The following is a 20,315-nucleotide window of genomic DNA, read 5'->3' on the forward strand; positions in this document are numbered from 1 at the left end:
TGTGTGTGTGTGTGTGTGTGTGTGTGTGTGTGTGTGTGTGTGTGTGTGTGTGTGTGTGTGTGTGTGTGTGTGTGTGTGTGTGTATGATTTCAAAAGCCTATTGGTTTACCTCTTATTGTATTGTTGTCTTTGTTATTGATAAACTTTGTAACAGCAATTTTGCTGACGCCTAATCATTTGTTACTATAGTCTATTATATTATATTATATTTTATGTCTATATATTAGTCTGTTAACATGTAATCTTCTTCATAAAACTTTGCAATAAACTAAACTAAACTAAATTAAATTAAATTAAATTAATTTTACAGAAAAACAGCAAGAGATAAAAATTACCTATTTTCTTCTCATAAAGCTCTAAGAATTTTTTTAGAATTTTTAATAGTAATTTTTTAGTACTGCATTTTCTTATTGGTAACTATTTTTACCAACATGGGAAAATATGGTATTAAAAAATTCTGAAAAAATTCTCAGAACTTTATGAGAAGAAAATAAGCAATTTTTGTCTCTTGCTATTTTTCTGTAAAGTTGATAGTATTTTAGTAAAAATTATTGAAGATCCATATTTTTGCTAATTAATATCTTGTCAATCATTGCAAAATGGTAGAAGACTTCTTAACTTAGTTAGTCCATTCTATCTACAAGCGTTTGGCAGAAATCTTGTGGGACACTCTGTACAGCAGTAATTAGTACAAACGTATTAAAAAACGTATATAAACAATAATAAGATATCGAAACGATAATCCAGATATGTGTGTATACATATATATATATTTACAAGTTTTTAAGATAGTAGTATCATTATCAAATCAACGATCAATTTAATTCTGATAGTATTTCAATTTTAATTTATGATTACGGAAAATAGTTTAACTTAAATGAATTTAGAATTTACATATAAAAATATTATTAAATACTAAAATCTAGCTTCAATTTATTCAATATATAGCGATCTAAATTACTTTATTATTGACGAAAATATTATTTATTATAAATTATAAGATAATAAGCCGTTACATATATACACGCTCGCGCGAACACATTTTCAAATAAAAAAAGTAAATATATATCATACGACTGTATTATTAATTAAATTGATATATTTAATATATTTAATAATAAATTTTATCAATTGCATTATCAATTGCAAATATCAGATTTTTAATAAGAGCTATTATCTATCCATTTATTACAAAAAATATGTCCAAATATATGTTAAATGTGGAACATTTGTGAAAACGTAAAAAAAAACGAGTTCGGAAGGAAGTAAAAGAAATTAGAGTAATACTAATTATCATTTTTATAATTTAATATCTTAAATAAGATAACATTTAAAATAATATGTATTATATTTTATATTTTAATATATAAATTTATTGCAATTTAATATTCATTATTTATTTTATTCATTAATTTACTCCATTTTGATCTTAAAGTAAAAAATGTAATTTAGGTTGGTTTAGCTTTTAAAATATACAACAATGTTGCTTGGCGAAATTCAATCTTGAGACAAATACACCCGTTTTATGAGGAGTGATTATTCCGGTTAGTAGATCGTGTAATTAGTGCTCGAAAAATAAAGAAAAAAAATTCGTCGAGCTCATACAAAATTATATTGACATACTTACATACAATGACTATTATTTAATTTGACAATTAGTTTTATTGTAGAATTAAAAGCAAAGAAGTTTATTACTAATCTTCCTGCTGATATCATAATAAATATAAATGAGCATTATATTTTTACAGTTCATTAACATAATATTTCGGTAGTATCTTTTTGTAAAAAATATTTATTTACTCTATGTACAAATTGCGTTTCACAAATTTTGAGATTCTCGAGCTTTAAACATACCTATGTGATCAACTCTGATATCAAGGAAAACTTTTTTTTATTAGGAATATCAATCGTGCGTATAATACCTCTCCCCAGAATGTAAAAGTCTTCGATCATCGTCGAAATGTTTAAGACGAGTTTACCATCAGCATCGAGTTTTCTACAATTGGCATCCGACACTTTAAAATCTTTATGCTCGAGGACAGTGGGTTTCAATAGAACCCCGATCATCGCTCCACCATAAGTATCATGGAAAAACAATGCGTAATCCCCATAACCATCCTAAAAATGAAAAAGAAACGAACATATAGAATACAGCGCTTCAAACTATTTAATATTTATTATTTAAATCATATGACAGAGAGATATTTAATATTTAAATCATATGACATTAATTTCTTTTTTTTTAAGTATACGTATGCATCAAAATAATTCAATAAAATTTAGTCATTTTTAATTGTTGATAGCTTATATAATTTATTCTTACTCTTAAATCTTTTAAGAAACATTGTATAGGATCGAAGTCCACGACTGGAATTTTTTGAAGAGAATGAATCTTATATGGATGTAAATCTACGAGTTTTGCTTTATTGGGTACATCAACTGCCTGCAGTCTTCTAGGAATCATACGTGACTTTAAATGCAGCAAACAATCGTATTCCAAGAGCGGAGGACGGAATATAGGTTTTAAATCCAGAACTATATTGTTGAACAATAAATCGTCGAATAATTTCAGCGATTCCTTCGCGAGTACACTCATACGGTTTAAAACCAAATGCGATGGAGCTTTTCTAGTCCACAAGGTTTTCTGCTGATCGTAAGGAGTAGATACGAATAAGGGTGGTAGAGAACTACGAGCCGTATTAAATAATGTTTCCACGGCAGCAATTTCTTCATCTGTAAAATATCATATATTGATACATTCTTTCATATAATAAAATAAGGTCAAAAGCGATAATATAATCTAAAATAAATATTTTCCGCTCGTCTTTTTCATATATCCTTACAGAAATCTAATTTAATGAAAAATAGTGATTTATTATGAATATTAAAAATACTGATAAGTGCTTTTAATATTTAAAATAAATAATTATTCATTACTTTCTAATTAAATTTCTGTAACGATATTTGGATAAAATCAATTTTGATTTTAATATCAATTGATTATTTCAATAAAATGATTATTTCTAAAATGATTATTTATAATCATTATTTGATTGATAAAATGATTATTTATATAAATGATCATTTATAAAATGATTATTATAATAATACATTGCAATAATTCGGTCATTAAAAAATAAGAAAATTAAATTATTGATTTACTGGTCATCTCGTCGTTGAAATTAACAATTACGGGATCAGTATTCCAATGAGCTCTCGCAACAATTTCTAAAAATCGTAGAAATGCTACTTGTGGTGTCTGAGCCGGCTTATATGGCTCTGGTGCTAAGTACAAAGATGCCATGAGCAATTCAACTACAATTCCAGGTATATGAGTATCATCTAACAGTTGCGCTGATAACCAACGTTTCGCCAAACAGCAAGCGGGACCGAATGATGGTTGCTGAGAATGCAATCTGAAAGAACGAGAATTGAGACTGTAATATATACTATTCATTTTTTTTATTTATTACACATTTATCTCATACAAATTATGTTATGGAGGCATATCTCTTATTTAATTTTCAATATTCTAAATTTTGTATGATATATATAAAATCTCAGATTTATAAAGGAATGATTTTTATATTAATCATCTTTAGAGGCAATCATTAATTATAGTAATGTTTCTTATATCATGCAGTCTAAAAAAAAATCTGCTGACACTCAAATCCGAAATAAAAATTCTAATTTAGGAAAGTGTTACTTTCAAAATAAAAGATATGTTCTTAATAATCTATGAATTAACAAGGATTATATTCATCAATTTTTACCCATGCAAGGCGCTACTTAATTTTGGTAAATGAAACAATTTGTTTTCTAATTCAATGGATTCTTCATTATCCCTGTATTTAATCACTCCGTCTTCCTTGACTTGTTTCATTAAAGCAATTTCTTTCTGATGTGCCACTCTTAATCGAAAAACGAATCCATTCTAATAAAAAGATAATTGTATACTTTCTATTAAGAAGAATGTATAATTTAAATGCAATATTATAGAATATTTACAATACAATTACTATTAGAAATATTATAGTAGTAAAATAATCCATTAACCTGGTAAACATCTATATAAGAAGGATTCGCCTGTACTGTCAGTGCATGCTGCGTCCTGAGACATTCCGCGATTTGTATGTAAAATGCCGCTTTCGTCTTCCTAATGGCTTCCAATTCCTCAGGCCATTTCCCACTAGTCGATAACTGTAATATCGCATCGAGCGCGTGAACATATGTAGGGCATTTTGTGATGTTTTTTGAAAGACTCAGGCAATTTTTGTTTTCCTCGGTGATACCATTAATCTGTCGATGAACGGTAGCAAGCGGTGGAAAGACTTCGGCATATCGGAAAACCGGACTCGAGCCTTGCACACCATTTATTGTCAAAGGCATATCGTTCAAAGACATCAAATTTTTTTCTAAGGTATTGAAAGCTTGCAGAACCTTCAGCGTAGCTTCTTCACCAGTCCCGTATACGAAGTGTGTTATTTTATACTAAATAAAAGGACATACTCATAAAGTATATAAAATTTAAAAAAAATAGTTAATAACTAAAAATAAAGCATCTTAAATGAATATGTTAGTAATCATAAAGTCACCTTGTGTAATTTTAACAAATCTTCCATTTGATTCGCGACGTATAAATATTGGTTTTTGAAGATACTGAACTTTGTTTCTAATAGAAATATTATTATCTTCCTACATATTATTCTCTTGTCTGTGAGAGTTTTGCCTTTTGACCAAATCACAGCCTCACGAATGGCTCCATCTTTAAATCTACGTAATTCGGACTTGCCGCCCCAAAAATTTCTGAAGTCAACTGCCTACAAAATAGAATACAAAGTTTTATATTTTATAGCACATTGTAAATATTAATTTTTAAAATATTATCGTATATCGTTATTTTAAATAATAATTGTTGCATTCTTTATTTTATCATCGTTTTAAGACGTTATTTTAATGAATTGCTTACTTCTGGTAAATTCGCTTCAGGTCCTTTATCCACGATATTGAAACATGTTTCAGGATTCAATTCTAGTCCAATAACAAGCTTTCCAATACTATCTGGCATTTTCTCGGTGCATTTCCATTCCTTACATACATTAGGTAGTACGCACAATCGATTAATTCTATCTCCTAAACCTCTCTTCAGAACATCGAAGAGCAGTTTAATCGCCTGACTACGTTTATCAGGTCCGTAATTTAGTTTATTATCCACGGTGGATTTGACATTCACTGTTATCTCTAAAAAAGATTTGTCCCGAAAACTAAACATATAGAAATGACGAAAGTTATTAAAATAGATCTGACCTTTATAATACAAAAATTTATATCAATTTGTGAATTACCATAAAATGTGATCAAATGCTCTATGAAATGGCACATTTCGCATGAAAAGTGCATGAAAGCTATCGACGTGTATATTATCTACGTGTTTCAAGCATAGCGCCGCTTCTCTTTGTACCCACGAAAAAGTATCTTTCGATAGATTCGCAGCGAAATTACAATATCCACTTGTATCAAGAAAGACACAATCGTAGTACTTGTGATAATGGGATACTTGATTTTGATTATCCTTATCTTCACACATAGTAATTCCACTCTCGCACCAATTTCCCTGTGCTATTTCAAATAAATGTAATTACTATCTCAGATAATGCAAAAAAAAAAACAGCGTAATAACTTTTAATAACTTTTCAAGATACCTAAGCAAATCCAGATATTCCGTACAATTTGATAGCTACTCATGAAAGTATTCAGTTTTTTCTCGCGTAGTAAATAGATTACAAACATAGTAATGATGTGGCTAGTGAAGCCATCGTATCCCTTATTCAATTCACGTTGGCGCAACCATATTTTCAGCAAGATTATACCATCCCTCAAATTTGGATACTCTTTTATTGCTTGCGCAACTTCGGAATTTGTCCTTAACATTATCAAATCATGCAATACTAGAGAGTTATAGTATGGAGTGGGCGGTAAAGACGCTGTAGACAAAATAGCACACAATAAAAAATATATTACAATTTTATGGTATAAAATTCTACAATAATTTTTCTCCATTTAAAATATAAATATATAAATCATCAAACTTACTATCTTCCAAAGAACTGCTTTGCTTGTTGTTGAAATACCATCCTGGCCTAACACTATTTTTCTCCGGCAAAAATCTATTCAACTTAAAACTACTTTCTTGTGCAGATATGTGTATCACTATGTCCACCTTTTTGTTCAACTTTCCACTGGGCCGAAGCTTCAAGGAAGGTCTTAGATTGTCACCGATAAATTTCTTGGTTTCAGCGATATCACTTCCTATATTTGACGCTATGAACGCCAAATATGTTGCTTTCTTTCTAAAATACACATAATTCTGATAATCCTGTTTCCGGAATAAACTGGTTGGCATTTCCACCATTACATCTACGGTAACAGTAGATCCAAGAATACATCCTGAATTATAAGATCCAACCACACTAATGTTGGATGGCTTCAAGAATTTAAAAACACTTTTAGTTTCTTTTGGTATGTTCGGCACAGGAATGCAAATACCTAATTTATCATTCAAATTATTATCTACAAGCTGAAATATATCAATAGATTAGACATAATTTATTGCCTCTTGTATCTTACAGTTTAGTTTAGATGTGTTACTTGCCGAAACTTCTTCAATCTCTTCGATATATTCAATTGCTGTTTTCAACTTCCCAAACCAAATCTCAAACAACGCTTTATATTTATTTTTGAGTCTTACTTCGTTGAGAATCTCTTCAATTTGAAGTCGAAATAAATTTGAATGAAATAAATTCTCAGTTTCTCTAAGCTGACTGAGTTCTTCGATTGTTGGTTGCTTGTAAAGATTTTTTTCTAATTTTTTCTTTTTCTTAGGTGCTGTCTCGGTTAACTCGTCTGTGACTTTTTTCCTCTTTTTTTCTTGATTTTCTGTAAGATGTTCAATCTCTTGACTGTCCAATTCTATTTCTTCCTCTTCATCATCTTGTATGGAATCTGTATTGTCAAATTTAAGATCTTTGTCATCGTTCTCGTCTTCTATCAGATCTGCATTATCAGAGTCCACTGAATCCTCTTCATCAATTTCTGAATTTATTGAACTTTCATTGTCAGATTCAGAATTCATTGAGTCTTCATTTTCAACAGTATTCTCAGCCTTGTGTTTCATTTTGCTCGACTGGAATTATTTATCAAACATCTTTTTTTTAATTATTTCTATAGAAGTGTTATTATACATCAAGGATATTTCTAAATTTAAATACATGCATGTAAATACACTAATACTTAAATTAATATATCAATTTAAAATAATATATAAAATAATAAATCACTTTAACACATTAAATTCTAAGAATTATACATCAAGGAATAATATATCTGAGTTAAAATATAAATACATTAAATAAATTTGCAGTCTAACGCTCCTTCAATTTTCCTGTAATTTCATAAATTTGTGTATTTTCATGCACAAAATATATTCCATATATATTCAACAATAATACATATAATTATTAAGTGATTTTCCTTCTCGGAATAAATTCTACGTCTGAAAATAACAAACATAAAAAATTATATAAAAATTAGAGATGGGAATATTATAGTGCATATTTACATACAATAATATAAAAACTTAGATATGATAGAAAAGTAATTTTTAATATTACTGCACAGAAACGTAAAACTTTCTTGAGAGAAGGTTAAGAATTAGAAACTCAACTCGATGCTTCATTAAATAAATAAAATACAGTAATAAAATTTGATATACCATCGAAGATCCCTTCATTTTCCTTTTACTGTTGTGTGATTCAAAAGCAATTTTTAATTTTTATTTGAGCTTTATGTTGTAAAACACATCGGCTAGAAAAACCACATGCTTGACAATATTTCCCAGAACATTCCGTTTGACCACGTGACCAAAATTACTCGCTGCAACGACATCTGTTCTCCATTTTTTTCTCTTAAAACTCACATTTCTTCGTCGGTATACCATTGTTGGATGAACAAGTTTTTATCAATTAACATCTGGAAAAATAATATCGCGTATCGCGTATAATTAATCCTAGAGATCGATGGAAACATATGTAAAATATTCGTGAAAGAAGCATAATCAACGTGAAATCTGACGAAATCCTCGTTCCAATTAAAAACGCGCTGTTCCGCGAAATAATTGCAATACAGATTCACAATGCGTTCCATGCTGCTTTTCCGGTAAAAGTCGTTGCATAACGGTCAATCGATTCATCGCGTAGCTCTCACTTTCATTTCATCATTTTAACGCCTCGTTTTTCACTCAGAAGTAAGAAAACGGATTTTCGAAGATTTTCTAGTGCGACATGAGTTATCGACGGATGGCGATCTGCTGTACCCTGCGCGGTCGTGTCGACATCGGTGTCAATGACAGCTGGGCGCGATGACGACAGTCAATGGCGTACGCGCAAGGTAGGTACACCTGTGTCGATGTGTCAAAGGCCGAGTCTCGACGTTAAATCGCCGTGACGCCGAGTTCTCGAGTGCCATCGTGCGATCCTACGGATGTGCTGTCAATCCTAGGAGTGGCCTGTGAAGCGAATCGTGCTGAATCCAGGGAATCGCGGCACCGAAGAACCGTATGTGCTGTCTAACGTGGATGTTTATGGCTGGCATGTTAAATGGCAATGAACATGGAAGTGGCGGAGGCGTCCGGGCTGGCGTCCGACGCCCGTCTCTCGATGTCGGCGGACTTGCCCGACGACGCTAGCTCAGAGACCCACGGCGGATCCACGACGCTCGCGGGCGAGTTGTTGCCGCGCGCCGGTGAAGACGCGACGGGTGAGGGTCCTGTCGATGCTCGACCAACGACGAGCGACGGCGACACGACAGGAGTAAGGTGCGAAGAGACTCTGAAGAGCTCGTTGACGGACAACGGTTCGCGTGTACTGCAGACTCCGTTGGCTTTTACCATCGATTTCGGCAACAAGGAAGTGGACACTGCGAAGTATCAGAACTTGTTCGAAAGGTACAATGCTAGACACAGGCGGAACCTCTCCACGTCCAAGGTATTAAAGATTCATTTTTAATATATTTAATAAATTTATATATTTTATTCAAAGAGTTTTTTATATTGTAAAACTATGAATTGGTATACAGTATAATAATAATTGAAGCGAAACAAATATTGTGCTCTTCAGCAAACGATACATTGCAATGCAGTGATCATGTCATCTTTAGATGCTTTTCTTTTAGTGATAAAAAAGTTGATAAGAGCATTATTCTGTTTTTCTTACTATTTAGAGAATAACAAAGATAGAACAAAACTTGTGTTAACTTGTGTCATTAAATGAAAAGTACCCTTTGTTTCACACTGGTAAACAACAAGACAAACAATAAGAATGTAATGATTTACTTTGTTGTACTATGTTATCTATATCTCTTGCTGGAAAGCATCTGTTTATATTTGTTTCACTCCAATTTATTGCACTAACAAATTTAAGATCTGTTTGCATTGTTTGAAACCCCCGAAATCTTTGCATTTAAAATGAGATAAATATGTATTTAGGCATTGAAAAAAGAGAAATAGAAGATTTTAAATAAAAAATGCAAGTAATGCAAACAGATTTATTGTGTGCAAAACAAATATAGTTTGTTTCGCTTTAATTTATTGCACCAGAGAATCCTTTGATAAAGAATAGACCTTATATTTCGCATAAATACATAAATAAAAGTTTTTTAAATTTAATCATGCAATATTGTATGTTAGTAGTTTGTTAACAGTTTCAAGCATTACAGTAGATTGGTAACTGTCTATATCTCATATTTCATCAACAAAACTTACTAAAAATCTGATAGCAGATTGTTAACAGAAACCAAACAGAATTGTCTTATAATTATTTAAATGGACTATAAATTCAAATTGTTATGAAATGGCAGATTCAGCTTCAGATTTCCATAATTAATTTATCATCATATTTTACTAGTAGATTCTGTTATATTTTTATTGGCATTTTATTGACAAAAATTAATTTAGTAGTAAACACTTAATGAAATCTTTAATGGATTTAGCTACCTGAATAATAAACTTGAATTTTACAAGTGCTTTTTTATAATAAAATATAATTAATTTTTACACTAATTGTTCAATTATAATCTTGACATAAAAATATATATTAAATTAGAAGATATATATATATATATATATATATATATATTTATATAAATATATATTGTATATTATATCATGTTGTATATTTATTTTTAGGTAGAAGTAAAATCAAAGAAGCCGAGCACTATATTGTCTCCAAACTTGGTGCAAAAGCAAAAAGTTCCTAGCACTCATTCAGAAGGTTATTTCAGCAGTGAAGATGATACAAAACGCAAAACTGACCAATTATCAGCAAGACTTAAACAATTAGGTAAATATATTACGCTTTTGTTCTTTTTTCTTTATTTTTAAAGAATGATTTTATTTGATAATTACAATTAATATAATTTAAATTTTTTTAAATTAGTAATATCATAGATATAATTTATCATAGATATTATCATAGATATTATTATTTAATTTATTTAATTTTTATAAATAAAAGAAACTTATATAAAAAATATATTTAAAAAAAACTTACATAACATTGAAAGTTATAATATTAATAGTTACTTATAAAATTGATTACTAAAATCTTACACTAATAAAGTATGGATCCTTTAATATATATGAATGTATTGGAACTGAATACCTGTGATGTATGAGTCATGGTGAAGTCATGTTCTTCAAGCTTTTTAATATTCCTTACAAGTACCTTCTACCCATTCTGAATGATATAGCCTGCTGACATATTAATGGCTTTGATGTCATAACCGTTTCCATGTTAGGAACTATATGATTTTCCTCCAGAAATTATGAATAATGTTGATGATTCTATTATCACTTTTGTCATGATTTTACTATTTTTAAATTGATGTTTCAGAAGATGCATACATTGTCTCTGAATTAGAAATATGAAATACTAGAATACTGAATACTGAATTATAAGTTGCATACATTGTATTGTATTTGTTAATTTATGTTTATATTTTTATTTATTTTTATTTAATTTAATTTATTTTTATAAATAATACATTTTTTATTATTACTTTTCTACATCTTATTAATTAAAAGATTTGAATTGTGTATATTCTTTAGGTGCCAAGAATTCTTCGAGAGCACATTCTAGCACAAAAAAATCCACGAATGAACAAGTAGATCCTTCTCATCAGAATAAGCAGTATTTAATGACAAGGTCCTGTGACGATGAATTACATCACAACAAACTGTCATCTCAAGGCCTCTCTTTAGAACTTGAAACCAACGAAAATATATATTGGACATCCCAAAGATCTGCAACGATAAATGATTTAAGTCGCATTCAGATTAACAATTACGACGACGACGAAAATGAGAAGCGATACACAAAAAACATTGAATATATCGACGTTAATCATGAGTGTAAGGAAGTAAATAATGTAGTTGACAACAAAGTATCTAATATGAATTATCTTCACGATGATTTCAATATAAAGAATACAAACGAGAGAGAGAATAATTTGTTGAGTGATCAGAGAGAGCAATTTGTTAGTTACGCGATGGATTTAAACGCAGACAATATCACAGATACCAATCTAGATGTATTTAACGTTAGCAACGTCGATGCTAATTCCGATGGTGCAGTGAGCGAAGCTGGAACATACACGATTCACAAGGACTATACCGACGAGGAGAAAGCAAGAATGGATATCGACAAAGTTTTCAGCGTCGGTGTTCTAACTGAAGACGAAAGCAACGAAGCATACGTACATAATTTTAAGGTAGATAACATCTACAAGTGTTTGCATTCGTAATGTGCACGAGATGTTCACGATATATTTTACAGATGAGTATTTCACGCGATAATAACGCATGGATATCAGAATGGGCTACTCAAGTAGCAGAGCATAACTCTCTACCTCCGATAATAGGCGGCTCGACGGGTCGTACGCCGCCTTTGAGTCCCACCAAAATACCATCTCCAATTCATGCTAGATCTCAACGAATGTCACGCAATCGCTATGTACGTATAAATATTTCATATAAAAATAATAAAATATCTATAAAACACAAAAAAAACTGCCAATATGAGCAATACTGAATGGATGTGTGCATACAATTTGTTGTTTAATTGATTTGATTATGCATCTCATTATATTTGACAATTGTCTACTAATATAATTTTAACTTGTCACATGATAATAATTACTGATTAAAAGTTGTAAAAGGACCCAAAGCAAAGGATTAAAATGTTTACATTTTCTTTTAAATTTAAATATTTTCATTTAAATAATTTCATTTAAATATTTATATATTTATATAAATTTTCAATAAATATTTCAATAAATTTTACTTATACACACATCCATTCAGACTCGTATTGGCATTTTCGATTTAATAATTTGTTAGAGCCTAAACATTTTAATTTAATCTATAGAATAACTATATAAAAATTGATTAAAAATTATATATTAGGTGTAGTAAAAAGAAATCCATTATTTTTCCATTCAATTTCATGCAAAAATAATGGATTTTTTTTACTACACCTAATATATAACATTAATTTTTTTATATTATACATATTTCTTTTGATAATTATAAAAATTCAAAAACATCCTTATCATTTTAATATATTTTTAAATTTTCTTATGAAAAAATTTTCTTTTTCATCTTTAAGTATTTTAATCCTTCACACAGGAACAGTCACCTGACAGCAATCTGGACACTGACTCGTATGTACGAATAAAAGAAAGGCTCGGTTTAGTTTCAAATCAGCATCAAATCATAGATTCCGGTGGAGAATCCGATGATGACACTAGCAACAGTTACAATACGCCGCCTAACAGCTCACAGCGTACACCTGTACATAATACCGTAATTAGACGTGGCAGCTTGTCCGAATCGTTGTTTCGGCGAGCGAACAGCAATGAAAATAGGCGAAGCGTCCGAAAATATTTAAGCTCGGCCAAATCGAAGACTGCTGATATTAATGTAGAATTATTGAAGAGCCCGTCCCAAGTGTTGTCGCCTCTCCATTTGGAGAGAAGAAGTAGCTCTCTAGATAGGTGAATGATCTGTTTCACACGCACATTACATTCTGATGAATTAATTTGTTAATAACAATAATAGCATACATTTATCACACATTTATCACATTGTATATAAGAGTTTTGCTATTAGAAAATGTAGAATTTTGTCGAATAACAAAACTCAATAGATTATTATTGAGCTTTTAAGAAAATCTCTTATTTTTCTTTAACATAGGAAAGAATATGCTTCTGATACAACGGAATCTAATACGTCCAAGAAAAACAATGTGAAATATAAAGAAGACCTTAAACATATGAACAGTCCCATTTTAAGCCGTCTCAGACCACCTACGCCAAAATTGACTACTAGCCCAATTGTTAGCCGTAAAGCTGTTGTAACGAAAATTCTCAATTCTCCCATGCTAGACAGACCTAAACATTTGGCAAAATCGTCACAAGCGAAAAATATAGGATATTTTACATGCGTTGAAAATAGGTATATTTTTGTCTTCGTTTCAATTTATATACAATGATATATAATTTCAAAACAATTCAATAATAATTTCAATAATTAATTTTAAAGCAATTAATGTATCTCACATACATATGTTAATTCTTTTATAGTCCATATATGTTGAGAAAATCTAACAGCACTACGAATTATCACGAAGGAACCAGTTATTTTGATAAGGACATGCCTATTAAAGCGCCTAGTATGCTACGAAACAGTCCAGAACTTCAACGACATCTTAATATACAGAGATCATCGAGTAATGCAAGCATTAGGAACATGAAATCGCAAAATCTCGTATCACGTCGCAGCAGTTTCAACAGTAGCGATATTGACAGAATATCATCAAGAGGAAAATATAGTTCTGTTGTTGTCTCCGATAGTAGTAGCGAAGCTGGTGAACAACAAAGAAAATCTTCCCTGACACCAATCTCATCTGGAATCAAGTTGAATAGGACTTTTAGTATAAGAAGAGCAAGGTATCTTAAAAATTCTGCAAAAATTAAATGAAATGCTAACGACAATATAAAAATTCCAGATATCCTATTTTTTTATTTCTACAGAAAATTAAGTTGAATATATTATTTATAGATTAAATTGTGAGTCTGATACAACGCCGAATACAACTCCCGAAGAAAGACGTCGAAGAGCGCAGTCTGAAGTTAAGACTGTAGCACCTATGAATAAGCAGCAAAGTTATCATCGTATTCGCACAAACAGTGTCGGAGCACACAATAAGGAATCATCAAAGAAATCGGAGACAACGAAATTCAGAGCACCATCCATATCTAGAACCGATACCGGAAGATTTAGTATGAGAGCTCCAAAGACGATTCATGTAAGCATCGCATCTGTATAAGAGATTATTTTGTTTGTAGGACATGTTTTAAATATAAATTTTTTATTTATTTTTTTTTTTTCTTTAAGCATCCTCCTCTTAGTCAAAAAACGAATCAGAAACCGAGTAAAGATCACAAAAAGTCAGGTAGAAGTAATTCCACTCTTACGTCCAAGGAGGTGGAGTTTCAGAATTGGAAGCGGCGGAAAAGTTACGATCCGATGAAAGCAGCGGCCGAAGGGAGAAAGAAATTAATAGACAGTACAAAGAAACATCACAGTACCGAGGATGGTTCCGGCAAGTGAGTATATAGAAATATACGAATCGTTTGCGCGAGTAATAAGTATTTCAGTTTTCAAAAAGAACGATTTATATTGCAGTCATGACAATTCCGTACTGAGATCTGCTAGTTTTCATGGTACAGGGGCTGCTCTCTCGTTAGCCAACGATTGGTCAGATAATGAATTAAATTACTGTTACGAAGACAATCAAGTACCTCCGCCTAGTAGCCCACAGTTGGTATGTTTTATATATATGTATATAGATTATCACATTAAAGCTTTATGAAATCTATTGACAATTTTTGTTGATAAATTTGGTTACTAATCTTATTAAGTTATAACAAATAATAATATATCAAATGCTTTATAAAATCTGTAATTAATTAGGAGAGCGACAGTGATTTAGAAACTTCATCTTATTTGCAAACAACTCAGAATGTTGTGTCCGCAATGTCTGCTCGCATGACAGGATATCGTCCTCCACTCGTTTCTGATAATGAGAGTGACGAAGACACGAGTCACAGCCTACATCAGAATATATCGAAAGGATTACGGCATCCCAGCGATACGGAGAGCAGCGATGAACAGCATCCTATGTCACAATCTCCTATTTCCAGCACTAAATACAACAAAGAATTTAGGTATGTGCTTATGGTTTTCTTGAATTTTAAAATCTTTGTTATCTAATTATTTCTTCTCTCTAGCTTGCGTAAAGCAAAATTGGATCTGCAACGAACAAAACCTGTGTCTTCCAGTGTGAACAAAGCTAAGAATTTATCACACGATGCACATGGCAAGTCTGAGTCGCTTTCCAGTATCAATAGAACAGATTCTGGACGACCTAATGCGCGAATTAACAGAGGTCTGAACATGGTAAGAGAGTATAATTTTCAATAAATAATAATAAAATTTAATATGTAATAAATACATTTAAATGTATATAGGGACCTAAGAGTAAATCAAAGGAACCAAAAAAACCCTCAGCGTCAAATGTACGGGAAGTCGAAATGCAAAATTGGAAACGTCGCAAAAGCTACGATCCCATGAAAGCTGCTATGGAAGGACGAAGAAAAGCCGGCTTGGCAAAGAAAAATGCAGCTCTGTCACCGAGGTTAGTTGCAAGTTGATGCAACTTTTCATAAAAAAGTGATCGAGGAATTTTTCAGGCAAAGCAAAAGTCCAGAAGTTATTATGCCTCTTGATCTTTTGCATTGTCTAGGATATATTATTGTTACTAATTAAGAAGATAATTATTTTACTTTATTTGTTATATTTTGTTGTTAGGACCGATAGTGATCGATAATCTAAAAATAATGTGGCAAAACAAGCAAGCGGTATGGTACAAACTCGTTTGAACATTTTACATATAGATTCCCTTATTTTATAGATTCAAGAGGTACTGTTAATAAATGTTTGTCACTTTTTAAAGATATAAAACACTTACCAACACGAGAATGCTTATTTTTTTTATGTTTTGCACTAACTCAGAGTTCCAAGTAAGGGACTATAGAAGATATATACTGTACTTATGTTTTACATTAATTTATCTATTTTAGTGATATATTGCTTTTGCATTTAGTGTTTCTATTATCCATCTAATTGTTTATTGTGCTCTAGCAAACGTATTCAAAGAACCGAACCTATTTCTACGGAAAAAATATTGCTTTTTAATAGAAATCTTATTTGTTCAATATTGACAATGTGTTTGATTTGATCAGTCAGCTTTAGCAATAATGTGCGATGTAAATATGCGTTAACAAAGCTTTTCTTTTTTGATAAAAAAAAAGAGTATAAAGAGATGGGAGAGATTCGTTTCTTCACTTGCTCATAATTTCACTGTAGTTTACTTCTATTTGATTTTAGCCACGTAGCGAGATCGCAGAGTTTTCATGGATCAGTAGGATTAGCAGTCAGCGATTGGAGCGATGAGGAACCAGTCATATCCGCAGACGAAAGCCCACTTTACTAGAATTGTAATTCAGAGTTAATGGATAATATAAAACTAAACGCATGCGTAAAAATAAGATAAAGCCAAATTACAAAAATTCTTATAAAAATTGCAAGAATAAGTGAATTTTACAGGATGTTATAGGAATTAAGCACTCCTATGTTTAGATATAAATCTATTGAAAAAAATTATAATGAGCCAAATAACTAGAGAAAGTCTTTTCTATATTATAAATTTGTGAGTTATTGACTGTTCATTGCTAAATCCTGAGTTACAAAAATGTGCTTTCTAAAGGTGATACTTAAAAATTATACAAAAATTAATGATATTAGTATTGAAAACGTCCAATTATTTGTGATTAATTTGTATGAAATGTCTTTTTCTCTTAAATTATTTCGTATTTTTTATTACACATTAAATGAATAATATTGCCTAAATATAAAAAATATTTCATGTATACAATAATATTAAAAAGAGAAAAAAGATTGATAAAAAAGACTTGAGATGTTTTAATTATGAAGCGAGAATATATTCGATTTATAATAAGGAGTGCTAAATATATAAAGAAATATATGTGTGTCATTGGTTTAATTATGATTGGACCAATCGTGTAGCGTTTATGTACAAATATTTTTATCTATATAAACGCATTTTGTTTCACATTGGTGCAGATGGTTTGTTTTTAATTATGAAATATTTACTTCAATAATAATTTGTAAAGTGTAAAATTTTTTCATTAAAAGCGCAAAGAACGAACACGCAAAAGAATTTTACATATAGGTTTGCGTGTTTTTCTTTGTCATGTTGCGAGAATTATGTACATTACGTTGCTTGTAATAGTGAATACAAACTCGCATTGGTACTCACGATTTCTTCCTGCTTGTATAACTATTGATACAGAAGAAAGAATGATGTGCTACGCTCTCTTCCAAAGCGCGTAATAAATTGTAGTAAATATTTTTCCTCTACGATAATTTAATGTGATCATGAAGGGCTTTACAATGATCTTAATTGTTAAGATGTATATATCACTGTCGATTTAATTGTACATTCTTTCTCTCGATTTTACATAAGAATTAACCGATACGTTTGTCAATTTGGTTCGAAAAAAAAAAATGAATTGTCTCTGTAATATATTCGACCAGGTAATATTAAATAACACTGACATAAACATAAGATATTTTATACATAAGTACTTGTTCAAAGGATTGTATCACTTGTTCATCATATGCTTGTTGTTCCAATATAAATGCGATGAAAATTTTATCTGAATTCCCTAGAGAATTTCATAAAATTTATACAAGTTCGTTGTGCATATCGCAAGCATTATGATAAAGAGTTATATTAATGCTCTCTTTATTGCATAATTTTTGGAAGATCATCCAACTATATTAAAGTAATTTTCTACGTTTCCTTTACTCTATATTCATATCTCAACGTTAAAGAAATAAAAATTTTAATTGAGAAATTAAGAAATTTATATTTTCTTATCGACATAATTTATAATTAATTGAGTTATATTTCTTAATTCGAAATTATGCAATAAAGATTGCAGAAGAATGTGATATTATGACAGGATTAGAAAGTTTTGAGTTAAATATGATTTGTTAGAAATTAATAGATAAATATATAATAGTTTTCTTAATTAAGTTTCCATGATGTTCGATTCTAAAAATATTTAATTCTGTATTGTATGAATTGAATCTGTAGAATTTGTTAATATGTTGCAAAAATAATTTAGAAAAAATGGTGTGCGTCAATCATTAAAATTAAAATTTGTTTTTAATTTTTTGATCAATTTATAAAAAATATTTTATTTAAAATAATATATTTTCAAAATGCATTACGAAGTTAGTATTGACATTTGATAAAAAACATTTATTACATTTTATGTGCAATGCCGCGTATTGGAAGTTATTTTTTTATAAATTTATGCGTATAATTAAAATCTTACGATATCGCACAAATTTATAATGTTCTTAAATACATTGGTTTCGCGTTCTTGATTTTTCTTTAAAAAAAAAAATGGGCTTCCAATGTGACACAAATTACTATATTTCCAAGATAAATACATCAAAATAATGAAAATACATGGAATGATATATGTTATTTTAATTGTGCAACTGGAAATATGAGGATCATGAATACAAAAGAAAGTTCATCTTAATTATAATTTTTTTTATAAATTTTATTTATCTAATGCAACAAACAGAAAGCTCAATTATTTCTAGAGATGCTTGCCGCCTAAATCCTTGCATTTCTAGACCGGTTTAGCAAGCAACGATATGTTATTTTGCCAATGAATCTTTTAAATGTAATTAATTATTAACGAGTTCTAATTTTCTTTTTATCATGATATATTAAAATGTTTTATTAATATGATCTGAATCGTTTGTTTCTAAGTTATGTATGTACACAATTGCTATTCGTATAATAGCGTATAAAATGTGTTTCACATCTTATTTTGTCACACAGAAAGAAGCATGTGCATATATGTAATAACAAGCGATATATTTTTGTATATTTAAAGCCTATAGAGCCGTTAAGCGCGTTAAGTTTCAATTTTACCATTAATTAATTTTTATTAAAAATATATTTACACAATTCTTTTGCAGAAAATGTTATATATGATAGTGAAATATAACATCTGTATCTTAAAAATAAGAGTGTGTCAATCGATCGTATGTATCGTAATAATATATAAGTGTAAATCACAAAGTCGTTTGTTTTTTTTATTTGGAGTTGCGTTTTTATGAATCTCGCACAACTTAGCCAAGTTTCAAATGGCACTGAAAATTTAAATTCGTAGTTTATTTCGATCTGTTTCATTTTTTATCATGTATATCCGTGCGTTTGAGATTTGTACGTCATTTCTAAAAATTGAAACCAAGTTACTACAAAAACTTTAACTCTTCGATTTTTTCTTAGATCATACTGTTGCTTATCATATAGACAAAACTTGCAATATAGAAAATAAATATCTTCTTCTGTTTTCCATATATTAATATTTATAAATGTTAAAATAAAAAAAATTTTCATATTCTGTCTCCAACAAATAGTGTATACACAAAATATTAATCAAATATGAAAATATAAAAATACATAACTATCGTCGTATTATTTAAAAAATAATGTGATAAAAAATAATCCGCATAAAATATTAATTAATTATGGAACTAAAGATTAATTTTAGTGATATTTTAAATATTATCCATGTAATCTGTGATCGATCAGTTGTCGATGTCTTTTTAGTTAAACAATAATTATCATTGCATGATTATTGATCAGTGTTGATCAGCTGAATCAGCATGGATCGGCATGGTGCCGTTAGAAACGTGATCATTGAGATTATCGACAACGCCTTGTTTTAGTGAGTAATGTTTTAGTTACGTTTCATTTAAATTAACACATTTAAATTTTAAACGTGTGTGTATATATATATATATATATATATAATATCATATATTAATAATGAATAATATGAAAGATTTTTCATGATATAATGAAAATCTATCTATCTAACATTATAGGTTATCTTTATTTTATAGTACGCACATATATTTTCTTTTATATGTGTCTATAAATTATTTAAAACTGTGACAACGTATTTTTTCAACTCGTGTGTACCTTCGCAGGTTTTATTTTATTAATACATTATTGAAAACC

At 29.9% G+C, this 20,315-nt stretch overlaps 2 protein-coding genes across 2 annotated transcripts; one reads left to right on the plus strand and one right to left on the minus strand.

Annotated features, from left to right (window-relative positions):
• Positions 1 to 1,854: 1,854 nt before the first annotated feature.
• On the minus strand, positions 1,855 to 7,789 carry LOC105618070 (nucleolar protein 6). Its single transcript, XM_012199609.1, has 12 exons — positions 7,772 to 7,789; positions 6,653 to 7,183; positions 6,094 to 6,577; positions 5,703 to 5,984; positions 5,346 to 5,619; positions 4,970 to 5,264; positions 4,596 to 4,820; positions 4,057 to 4,491; positions 3,774 to 3,934; positions 3,163 to 3,416; positions 2,324 to 2,733; positions 1,855 to 2,118 (listed from the first exon to the last, which is right to left on the minus strand). Exons 1-12 carry the CDS (start codon positions 7,787 to 7,789, stop codon positions 1,855 to 1,857), a joined length of 3,633 nt encoding a protein of 1,210 aa, XP_012054999.1.
• Positions 7,790 to 8,660: 871 nt separating this feature from the next.
• Positions 8,661 to 16,670, plus strand: LOC105618155. Its single transcript, XM_012199696.1, has 14 exons — positions 8,661 to 9,041; positions 10,241 to 10,394; positions 11,162 to 11,823; positions 11,889 to 12,065; positions 12,740 to 13,107; positions 13,307 to 13,567; positions 13,696 to 14,061; positions 14,174 to 14,420; positions 14,510 to 14,721; positions 14,801 to 14,939; positions 15,089 to 15,342; positions 15,406 to 15,574; positions 15,646 to 15,812; positions 16,565 to 16,670. The coding sequence occupies exons 1-14, from the start codon at positions 8,661 to 8,663 to the stop codon at positions 16,668 to 16,670; spliced, it is 3,663 nt and encodes a 1,220-aa protein (XP_012055086.1).
• The last annotated feature ends 3,645 nt before the right edge of the window (positions 16,671 to 20,315 follow it).

Source organism: Atta cephalotes, assembly GCF_000143395.1.
Source record: "Atta cephalotes unplaced genomic scaffold scaffold00015, whole genome shotgun sequence".
In the NCBI taxonomy this organism is placed as follows: domain Eukaryota; kingdom Metazoa; phylum Arthropoda; class Insecta; order Hymenoptera; family Formicidae; genus Atta; species Atta cephalotes.

Excerpts from the sequence above, each read along its gene's own strand:
- LOC105618155 (XM_012199696.1), top strand. The coding sequence starts at position 8,661 with ATGAACATGGAAGTGGCGGAGGCGTCCGGGCTGGCGTCCGACGCCCGT. Across the intron at positions 13,108-13,306 it reads AGAAGTAGCTCTCTAGATAG|GAAAGAATATGCTTCTGATA; the intron begins GTGAATGATCTG and ends TCTTTAACATAG. Across the intron at positions 14,722-14,800 it reads ACCGAGGATGGTTCCGGCAA|TCATGACAATTCCGTACTGA; the intron begins GTGAGTATATAG and ends TTTATATTGCAG.
- LOC105618070 (XM_012199609.1), bottom strand. Across the intron at positions 4,821-4,969 it reads CTGAAGCGAATTTACCAGAA|GCAGTTGACTTCAGAAATTT; the intron begins GTAAGCAATTCA and ends TCTATTTTGTAG. Across the intron at positions 4,492-4,595 it reads ATTTGTTAAAATTACACAAG|TATAAAATAACACACTTCGT; the intron begins GTGACTTTATGA and ends CCTTTTATTTAG.